The 11,142-nt window shown below is 40.3% G+C and overlaps 1 protein-coding gene and 1 long non-coding RNA gene across 6 annotated transcripts in view; both read right to left on the bottom strand.

Annotated features, from left to right (window-relative positions):
- LOC143370306 (uncharacterized) overlaps positions 1 to 11,142 on the bottom strand; it is a 458,422-nt gene that overhangs the window by 42,811 nt on the left and 404,469 nt on the right. The window lies entirely within an intron of this gene.
- Positions 134 to 11,142, bottom strand: part of Sturkopf (lipid droplet associated hydrolase sturkopf) — an 87,197-nt gene continuing 76,188 nt past the window's right edge. The window contains exons 1-4 of one of the 5 annotated variants that reach the window (XM_076815132.1): positions 1,927 to 2,042; positions 1,205 to 1,525; positions 939 to 1,130; positions 134 to 862 (exon numbers count right to left, since the gene is read on the bottom strand). In XM_076815132.1, coding sequence (XP_076671247.1) covers positions 434 to 862; positions 939 to 1,130; positions 1,205 to 1,513 — 930 coding nt within the window. In that variant the 5' untranslated portion in view covers positions 1,514 to 1,525; positions 1,927 to 2,042 and the 3' untranslated portion in view covers positions 134 to 433. The other 4 variants (XM_076815149.1, XM_076815122.1, XM_076815140.1 and 1 more) reach the window with 4 other exon arrangements.

Below are 11,142 nucleotides of genomic sequence, written 5' to 3'. Positions count from 1 at the left end.
GTTCGTCGCTTGCGTCACTCGACGATTGCCGAATATAGCCGAACGGTTCGCTTGAATGTTGGCGGGCGATTTGAAGCCATTAAAGTTCTTGTTTCATATTTGTAATAATTTCTATGAAAAGAACAGACACATGTGCTGAATAAAACATATTTATTAAAAAAAAAAAGTAAATAAATACGTGTGCATATTTATTGTAATAAATTCCCATTTCTACTATGCGAGGATAATATAAATAGTGTAGCTAATTTGCTGAATTTAGTATCGCAATACTGTGTCTTTCTTTCATTCACATTCGTTATGTGCGACAAGTCATTAAATTTTGTTAGTAATTAATACTTTAGCAACAGCATCAACGGATTATACAAAATGAACAACATCAATAACGTTAAAAGAAAACAATTAGTTGCAGTTACAAATTATTTGTTACTTAGCATTACGATATACTCTCGTTAATTAAGTCCCCTACAATGTGGCCCATTTCTTTATCATACTGCAAAACAAAGCTATGATGATAACCATGCTTACAGAGCTCCGCATTCATATTGGGATGCACAGATTTCATGTTTTTGTAATATCTAACTGGAGTCCAACCATCGCAGTTGCCATAATAGAACCACAATTTATCTGCGTGTCTCGATAGCGTATCGTCGTCTCGTTGCCTTACAAAGCGCATTTCTTCGTCTGCCATTTTAAGTACTTTCTTCAAGCTACGAGGGTGTAAAAGTTGGAGTACAGCTTTAGTACACTTTGCGGGAACGCCGTAGAGTGGTGCGAAAGTGTTAATTAAGAAAGCTTGTAAGTAAACTGGGAGGCAGGAGAGTATCCAGCAAAGGAATGTCAGGAGAAACGCGATACGCGACACCTGAAACAAATATACAATACATTTTGTCAATCTTACGCTCTCGTGCAAGACAATAGAACATATCAGAAAGGCTTACAATTCTGGTAAAAAACAATCCATTACGAGTTTCAGCCATATGTTCTATGGTTGGAAATAGCAAGTAGCATTTCGCCACTCTTTTAGAAATAGAATCGTCCTTCAACATATCCAGAACCATCCAACATCCTATCGAATGGCCAACAAGATGCAATCTTGCATCTTCCGGTACGTATTTCTTTATAAATTCCTTCTGCAATCAAAGTATACAGAGAGTGTGTAGAAAGTTCATTCAAGGGAAATGTACAACCGATAGAAAAACAAAACCTTGTGCTGCACTTGTGCCGTTAAACTATAATGCTCGTTCCAAGTCGAATCGTTCGGCATAGTGAGCGATAAGTTACTCGGGGGTTGTACGTGCCCCGCATGTCCAACCACCCATATAGGCGTCTCAGTCGGAAGTCTAGATTTCATGGTTTTTATAAATCCATCGTAAAACTCTGGAACACCAGGATTGCCTGGAATAACAACCACCAAGTCTTTTTTACCATGCTGCGAAAGGCCCTCCTCTACCCAACGACCTTCCGTAATCAGTTGCGTAGGCACGCTGCTCCACTTTAGCATAGCACGCTGCATATTGCTCTCCTGCTGTAAACAGTTTTTCAATATACTATGAGGAATGTGGTTAGAATGCGCTTTTCAGGTAAAACGGCAGTACGTAAAGTGGAAAATAAATATTTCTAACACTGCAATGTTTCAAATTTTTTGTAAGAATATGATGGACGTGTCAATACTGAATTTACTGGTTTTAGTTGAAAGAGACGTAAATAACAGGGATACCTGTAACGCACGTGGTGTTGTGAGATACGGTTACCTTTAATTAAAGGAAGCTTGTTTATCAGTTAGCTAATCAACGAATGTAATAAATATATAGAAGAGAACGATTCGCTGACAATGCACTCAACGTTATTTCAATCGCATGTACTCGAAAGCAACTTAACGGTAATACCTATTTAGATAGTGGATAGTATTTAAGCGTCAGTTATTACCGTGTAAATTACTCTGATAAAATCACACTTGTCTGCTGTGTAAATCTAAGCTTTTTTTATGTTAAATACCATACATAACTATAATTTAAACTATGACGGGCATTTTACGCGTCACAAGTTCATGAATTAAAAATTACTGAAAAAAAATATTTCGTTGTTGAAATAGCTCAGTTGGGATAGCATAGGCCTGAAGATTCAATCATCCGCAGTTCGATACTCGGTTTCCGTGAGTTTAAATTTTTTTATGTTCTATATAATTTATATTTGAATATAAATGATTACTTTTTATTGCATTATTCAACACGATGTTTTTCTTGTAATTTTTTGTGCTCTTAAGTCAATATGATAATAAATCGTTAAATGACAGAAAATCATAATTAACAAATATGTACGTCTTGTAAGTGATACCTTTTACTGTGTTTTACAACGAATTCCTATTCTCTATTAACTAAAATAAAGCGATGCTTTTTACTACCTTTTATTTCAAATACACGTAAAAGATTTTTCTTGAACTCTCTCTTGCGCGGTCTACGTTAAATTAAATACTTATTTTCCCTTGAACGCATTCTGTCGTCCGTGTCTCGCAACGCATAAGTAGGTACCAATATACACTACCGGCGAAGCACTTATTTACCGATCGTCATTAGAATCACCATAGACGAGGTATAGCATAGACCTATCACGCAATGTAATTTTGTGTTACATGGTCGGGGGGCTCGCGAGCCCCCTTACCTTTTTCGTGTCACTCCCAACGTTATCGATTCAGTCTAAAATAAGATTACAATACTACGAGTGGTAGGAATTAAAATTAAATCTTATGGGAAACATTTAAAATTAAAACTGCCTGAATGTTTGCGCCTAATGTCCAGAAACATATTGCATATCACCTGTTTCGACATTTCGGAACAAAGTAGGTATCATCATTCAGTAGCATCATTTATCGCACCATTTTACAGTATAAGAACAAGAATACATTTTCAATAACAAATGATGATCAAAATTTTTGTGATAAATAGCGACGAATCTTTATATCAATGAATAAACAATATTGATCCATACTTTGTAGTCTCAAACTCATTTTATAACTCATTTTAATGACCCGTCAGAATGACGAGTCTTGGTATATCTAGGTATACATTAGACAGAAAAATAATTAAAGATTAAAACATTTGAAAAGAAACAAATAGAGAAATATAGTCTTTTGATGGCACTGAGCCAGGCTCTTCGCGCCCTTCAAAAGGGAAAGATCCCCATAGTGGGTTTTTTTTTATATTCTTCGACCTTAGTAGGGGGGAGGGGTATCCCTGTATTTCCCCTCTATGGGCTGTACCTTAGAGCTGAAGCCCTATTATCAGCTAATGAATAAGGTGGGGTTATCGGCAGGAGGTAAATTATTTACCAAGTAGGTAGTATTGCGGAAAAATTTACATAAAAGGAAAGGTCCCCTACTACGTGTCCCTCGAGCGACGCCGAAAACGAGCAGGAAAATCGACGCGAAAATGCGTGGACAGCGGAAGGTATCCACTTCCGCATGCCGAAAAATTCTGACCTGGGCGAGTCTGGCTGCCGGATGGGTAACGCGGTCATAGCCTGACTCACCTAGGCCCACGTGGAAAAACCACGGAGGCCAGCTAACGAGGAAACTGCTACAATATACACGTATAATAGGTACGTATATCCGTAGATTTACTTCATTTAAAACTTCAGTTCGGCATCTTAATAACATAGACACAATAGGCGCTATTCATAACATCAGCTCTCGCTGCAATATTTCAACGAGATTGAAGTCAGATTGACCAAACGGTGATATCGCGTTAATTCAAGCGAAGATATAACGGTCGAATATAAAGTTAATTAAGCGAAAGTCATACACTTATGATTCATATTGTGTGCAAAGTAGGGTTCGCAACGTGTAGGTAAATAATTTTTTGTTATTTTGTGTACCATAATTATTGGACGTGAAAAGGGACATCGATTGAATCTTGGTCAGTCATTTATTCTTTCATCTTTGAAGTGTTCAATGTAATTTTCAACATGAATTTTATAACAGAAACTGTTATACAATTACTAAGTAGTAATCGAGGTACTGTGATTATGTTATTTGATTAATTTAAATATGTAGAATGATATTTGGAAGTGGTGAGCCTAAGGGGAAATGAATAAGGTGATAGAAAAGAGGAAACAGCATAAAGCCACAGTTAAACAAAATATAGCAATATACAAATTGTCAAGGCACGCTGCGACCGATTCTTTATTCATTTATTTTATACATTTTCTTATCTAGGTTTCGAGAGTTCCGAATCACGAAAATTGTGTAAACTTTCAAATTCTCAACTTTCAACATTCTTGGGTTGCGAGGTTCGACGCTTCGAGAAACCCATCCCTAATTTTTATAGATGACTCGCAGTCCGTTTTTTCGAACACCCTATCTCATTGTAAATATTACATTCGAAAATATTAATTACAAAAGAAGCGATGAATAGTTACAAGAGCTCGAAAAATTGCAATTCCGCAGTTCAAAGAAAGCTGAGGCTACAAACCCAAAATTATTCAGACTTTCAACTGCATTGCAAAGGCGAGCGAAAATTCATAATACGTAAATGACCTTCACAGACCTAACACAGCTTAGGTTATGGCTCAGGTGGTTCACTGTTTGTGTATTCAATTCTAGGGTTAAGTAACACTAAGCAATAACAATTTAAATTCAAACGAAAATTTTCCAGAGCATGTACCAATTTTTGATCCAGAATTTATTACGGAAGAGCCGAGCGTGGAAATATCGCACTGGATAACTTGGCTGGTAACAACTTATACGTCGACTGAGTTAAAATTCATATTCAGTGTTCAAACACCACCACCTAATCGAGAGGAATGCTGCAACTTGACTGTAATACGGGCAACGTTGCCGGGAAATGGGCCCTGGCAGGACTATTCGTAGTGGAGGGGGAACACCTACAGCAATGGCAGTACATGTGTGCGTGAAGACTGCGTGACGTCACACCAACCGACGCCAGCGCCAAGCCAAGCCAAGTGGCGCGAACGCGAAACCAAGCCAAGTGATGCTAAGCAATTTGATTGGTCCTCTCACTAGTGACAAGTAATTCCCCATCTTTTCAATCGATTCTTTGGTATTCGATTTTTCCCAGAATCGATTCTCTGATGCAAGAATCGAAAATCGGTTGTTTGCGCTCATTACCCAAAAGATGCCAGCATTGTCGCTTGCGTCACTCGAGGAATGTCGAATATAGCCGAACGGTCCGTTTGAATTTTGGCGGGCGATTTGAAGCCATCAAAGTCGCGTTATTGTTTCATATTTGTGATAATTTCTATGAAGAGAATAGACACATGAGCTGAATAAAATATATTTATTAAAAAAATAAGTAAATAAATACGTGTGCATATTTATTTTAATAAAAGAATATTCCCATTTCTATTATGCGAGGATGATAGAAATATTATAACTAATTTGCTAAATTTAGTGTTGCAAATGCTGCGTCTATCTTTCATTCACATTTATTATATGCGACAAATCATTAACTTTTGTTACTAATTAATACGTTAGCAACAGCATCAACGGATTATACAAAATGAACAATACCAATAACGTTCGAAGAAAACAATTAGTTGGAGTAAGAAATTATTTGTTACATAGCGTTATGATATGTTAATTAAGTCCCCTATAATATGATGGACGTGTAAATACTGAATTTAGTGATTTTAGTCGAAAGAGAAGTAAGTAACAGGAACGCGTGGAGTTGTGAGATACGTTTACCCTTAATTAAAGGAAGCTTGTTTATCAGCTAGCTAATTAGCAAATGTAATAAATATATAGAAGAGAACGAATCGCTGACAATGCACTTAACGTTATTTTAATCGCATGTAGGTACTCGAGAGCAACTTAACGGTAATACCCATTTACATAGTGAATAGTAGGTATTTAAGCGTCAGTTATTACCGCGTTAATGTTGCTAATCCGAGGTTTTAACAAACTTCTATTAACGCTTCCTATATACAGTGAACAAAAAGAAATGCTATCTGCGAACGATGGCTCGAGACTGACGCTCGTATTTACAGGTCACGCGAGGCAGACCCGTTACCGGAGATTTGAGAAACACCAACCGACAAGTCACGTGCTTCGCTATTCTCAACAGTTAATTACTCTGATAAAATTCTTTTATGTTAAATACCATACATAACTATAATTTCAACAGTGACTGGCATTTTACACGCTGCAAGTCAGCGAATTATAAATCACTAAAATGAATCGAGTTGATGTTTAAATAGCTCAGTTGGGATTTAAATTTTTTATATTCTATATAATTTATATTTGAATATAAACGATTACTTTTTGTTGCATTGCTCAACGCGGCGTTTTTCTTGTAATTTTCTGTGCTCTGAAGTCAATATGATGATAAATCGTTAAATGACAGAAAATCATAATTAACAAATACGTCTTGTAAGTGATATCTTTTACTGCTTTTTACAACGATGTAAAACAGCGTGGACGATCGGCCACAGCTTGGACTATCGGCAAAACAATTGGTATCACCATGAATTAAGAGAGGCACAGTTTTATCCTCGAACACACAAATCTTGCGCGATAAGATGGGAATCAGAAGACGCACTTCAACCCCCACTAAGAGTGTCAGTTTCGAATCAGGAAACTACTTGCCATACATGCTCTGTACCGCAGCTAACATGTTACAGAAAACGGCTAAAGCCCGAGCACACGAAATCGAAGTGAGCACAGACGGCCAATCGCATCTGACAATTCTCAACGAAGAGAAACAGCGAGTTACAGTGACACGGCAACGCGAACGAATGTTCCACCTAACGTCGTTTGGAAAGTGTCCAGGCGTGGTTGCGGGGCAGCATTCCGCTTAATTGACTGTACAACAGTAGCCGCCGTGAATTTGCCGCCGCGTATCGGCGACCAGCAGCGAGCGCGCCCACGTTGCAACCCAAATAAACCGGCGAGCGGCCGTTCTAGCGTAAGAGTCTCGGGTCTCGATATGCGGCAGGTGGTGGTGGGCCGCCATTTTGGTAGCATCGGATTTCCCACAGTGCACCGCGACGGCGGGCGAGCGCATAACGCGGTGGTACCTGCTCCGGGGGTCTCGAGGGGGGGAGGGAGCAAATCGAGGGAGGGAGAAAGTCGGGGTGAAAGAAATAGGCGGGAGGGAGGGAGGGGGTGAGAGGAAGACGAAAAACGGGCACGGGCAGGTCGGCGTGCACGGCGGAGAGAGAGAGAGAGAGAGAGAGGGGGGGGGAGAGAGGAGGGGGAAGAGTCACGTTGAGTTGTATACCGCTGATTCCGGCTGGTGGAAAGATGGCGGAGGGTAATTCGAACGCGCGTCATATAGCCTGTTGGTGGCCGCGCACGCGCACACCGGGTAGATCGACTACGATGGTGTCGGTAGGCGGAGCGGCATCCAGAACCAACTTGTACCGGGTGGTACCGCATCACTGTCAGCAAAAACCGCAGGAAATGGTACCACTCGCTTCTCTGGTGTGCCGGCCAGGGAGGGGGCACGGGTGGGTCGTGGCCCGTGGTGGCTCGACTCGTGGGACAGGACGGAAGTCGGGGCAGCCGTGGCGCCACGGGGACGCACCGTGAAGCGCCATGCTGGCGATGACGCGCACGCACTCCTATAGGTATAGTAGGGATGACTGTTACTCCGCGAGTACTTACGGCACCGCGTATTCTTCTGGCACCTTGGTTACAACCCTTCGCACCCTCACTACCATTTGGGAATCCGTTCACGCATATTCACTCGAATGTCTGCCGTTTCAGGTGAGAATATTTTAGAGATATTAATATTCTGTCATCGTTCGTGATAACAGTAATGTTACCCAGTAATATGAACGGTCCGAGACGGGTTTAAGTTCGAAGGGTGGGTCACTGGGGACCCCTATGCAAACTGTGCGGTTAAAAATGGAGAAGGGAGGAGAAAGCTGCTTTTGGTCCGCTGTTATTGGAGCAAAAGCAGTGGCGGGCTGGCCCGGGTGTCAGCTTGCCCGATGGCAAGCGGGCCCCCCTGGGCCCCCTTAAGGGGGATTCTCGAAATTTATGATTTTTTTTCTTGAAAAAAAACTATTGTTAATATTGGATTAAACTCTCCTGGGATATAAGGAGGCATCTTTGAATTTGTAGAATTTTCGCTCGAAGGTGGAGTGCGGACTGGAGCAATGGGGTTTTGTCCGGAGCACGGAAAATTTTTGCTGCTCCAATTTTTTTTTTATTATTTCAATTTCCTTTCATTTTATAAGAGCAGACGAATGAAATGTTTTTAATAAATACCAATTCTCAATTTTTCATCAATGAAAAAATATTGTAGGTATCGTAGGGCCGCGCAGGCCGGTGTTAAGGAGGCATAATACTCTCGTTGCCCGAAAATTAAGCATTCTTTATGAATTTTTTTCTATATGAAAATGAAAAGCTAGAAAGGTGGGGTTTGTCGTAAATGAAAGATTACTATTTGACACAATTAAAAGAATTTTTATTTAAAAAAAGCAGCAGGAGCGGAGCTGGAGCAAGTATTTCTAATCCCCTGATTATAAGGGAGACCCTACCCCCTCCCTGGAAAGAAGTCAGCGAACGCCCTTAGTGGGTGGGCACCCTTTGTCTCCTGGCAACCAATATTTATATACCCAGTCTGCCACTGGGCGTATATATCCTTGACAGGGCCTTAGGATGTTGTTTGAAGGAAGTTCAAAGGGGTATTGTCGAGGGAACAGGTACAACGAAAAACTAAAAAAGCGACACTCATTCTCCAAAGTAAAAGTCGCCAGATGTGTTTCTTACCGTTCACTACAAGGTCCTACCGACGCAAAACGCCTATCAACCCTGTGCGCCTAAGGGTAGGGAAGACGCAGCATTTGTGGCCACTGATATTGTACCAGTTTTGGCCACTTCTTAAAAAATATAACATTTTCCTGTGTAAGCAATAAATGAAACCTTATATTTCTGGCGGTATACTAAACAAAATATTTATGATGTGAAATTCTCCACATAATAATGATCTGTAAGCAATTTAAAACTAAGATAATTATGCACGTGGCCAAAAACAGTGCAATGGCCACAAACGGTACACCTACCCTACGTTTATGTTGGAGCTGCGATAAACGATCAGAGTGCCGATAGGAGCGAAGCGTCGAAATACATTATATTGTTTTATAATGGAACTGTTTACATTGGAGCAGCGAGTACAGCAACGCTTACTACATAGATGACCAACGATAAAAGCGTCGAGAAAGAAATGTTTCTTTTTCTTCGCTATTGTCGCAGCTCCAACATAAACGTACCCTAAGTCGAATGGGCTGTCGATGCCCGACACAGAAGGTCGCTACTTTTACGAGCTCGTTATATCTGCTTCGCTGTGTAGCAGTACACACATAGATATGCCTGCACGTCTTGCTGCGATATAGGCAGTAACACGAGACCCACTCAAGTGGCTTGAAAACTGATATTCCTGAGGGTGCGAGCCACCAAATGTGTTCGTTGCCACTCGTTACAAGATTACACTTATTTGGTCACGTTTATACGCACCCCGGAGCATTAACCCCTTGCGTTATAATAAGTCACGCGCGTCGCCAGCATTGTGGTCTCCATATTGGAGCAGGCGTTATGTGATTGAATTAAATGGTAAAAAAAGAAGCGGTAAGAGGATTCTTAAGTAGTCGTTAATGTGTCGATGCAATCTTGAACGTTAAAGAAATGAATAATTTGTGGAACTATATTTTTCTTCCACTTAAGATAATTGTAACACTTGGTACCTTCAGGTAAGTAGATGCTTATGTACCTACTGAATATTTCTGTCCTCGGGCTCTTGACTTGTCAACAAGACAGTTATAAGGGTGCCATCGACTTCGCTCCCTGTTGCTTTTACATCGATATATCTCTGCAACGGTGCCTATTGCTTAGAACAGCAGGACGATAAAACATCTACAGAAACACCATGAACACTCTTAGGCAGTGTTTCCCAACCTTTTTCGAGCCGCGACCCCCGTTTATAATATTTAAATAACCTGCGACCCCCCGCGCCCTCATCTAAGATAAGGTAAATTTAATAAGGTAAAGAAAACGCATTAAAAATAGGTATTTCAGATTATAATTCTAACTTAATAATATTAAAAAGAAACGTGGCGATCTCTTAGAAAACACTTCACTACCCACCGGTGGGGAATCACTGCTCTTAGCTTTAAAATATCTACGCGTATGAAATGTTAAACTTTTGTAGCTTCAATAATTTTTATTTGTTAATAACACAATTTGTGTTGTTATTAAGTAGCTAAGCTATTTAAACCTCAATTGCTGTTATATCGTTTTTTTCGTTTTTTAGTTGGAGGAGCTTTTACACATAGAAGGCCCGAGGAGGCGTCATCTTTGCAGCTGCAAGTCGCATGACAGATGAAACAGAAATAGAGTAATGCTTGGTAATGCTTCAATTCGACAGTTTCGTTGATTCAAAGTTTTGAGAGTCGAACACCGCATTCCACTTTAGAGCGGACTCGTTCCGCGCAGGGATGTGCTGTTGATTGGTAGGAAACCTGCTGGGAAAGTGCTACGACCAATCGCAAAAGTGCCACGACCAATCACGTGTGTCAGATCCGTGGGAGCTGCGCAGATCGGTCGCAAATCGGTAGGGGCGTAGGTCCGCTCTTATATGGAATGGAGTGTAATTGAACATTTCGCGACAAAATGTTGTTAATAGATGGTAAAGAAAATTGCCAGATTCGATTGTTTCAAAGACTTTTCGGACGTTTTGGATTGGGATGTGTAAACTATCATGGCAACATAGTCAACTGTATTTATATTATAATCAGCTACATAGTTTAGATATTTCTGATTTTGATATTGTTACAAATTTCCCAGGGGGTCGATATTTTTTCGAATGGAACGTGCTGAAAGGTGGTCCCTGAAGTTTCTTTACACAAGCTTTATTCCTACGTCGAATTCTAACTGTTTGGTAAGTAACGTGGCTATAAAATTTCAGAGTAGAAATTGAGGGAAAAGTGAATGCCATTTTATTCTATGAACATCACTGCAAAATCTTTTTGTTGGACATTACATACTCTTTCCCATGTTGGAGTCGAACCAGGGCTTGCTTATCCAGTGGGCTAAGAATCAAGTATATGTTGAAGGGTTTCTTCATTTCATTTTTTTTATGAGAGGAGAGACACGACAACCGTTAAATCTGTACATGTACAACTTTG

The sequence above is a fragment of the Andrena cerasifolii genome, chromosome 1 (genome assembly GCF_050908995.1).
Source record: "Andrena cerasifolii isolate SP2316 chromosome 1, iyAndCera1_principal, whole genome shotgun sequence".
Taxonomy (NCBI): Eukaryota; Metazoa; Arthropoda; class Insecta; order Hymenoptera; family Andrenidae; genus Andrena; species Andrena cerasifolii.
This window is presented reverse-complemented; position numbering and strand designations above follow the sequence as displayed.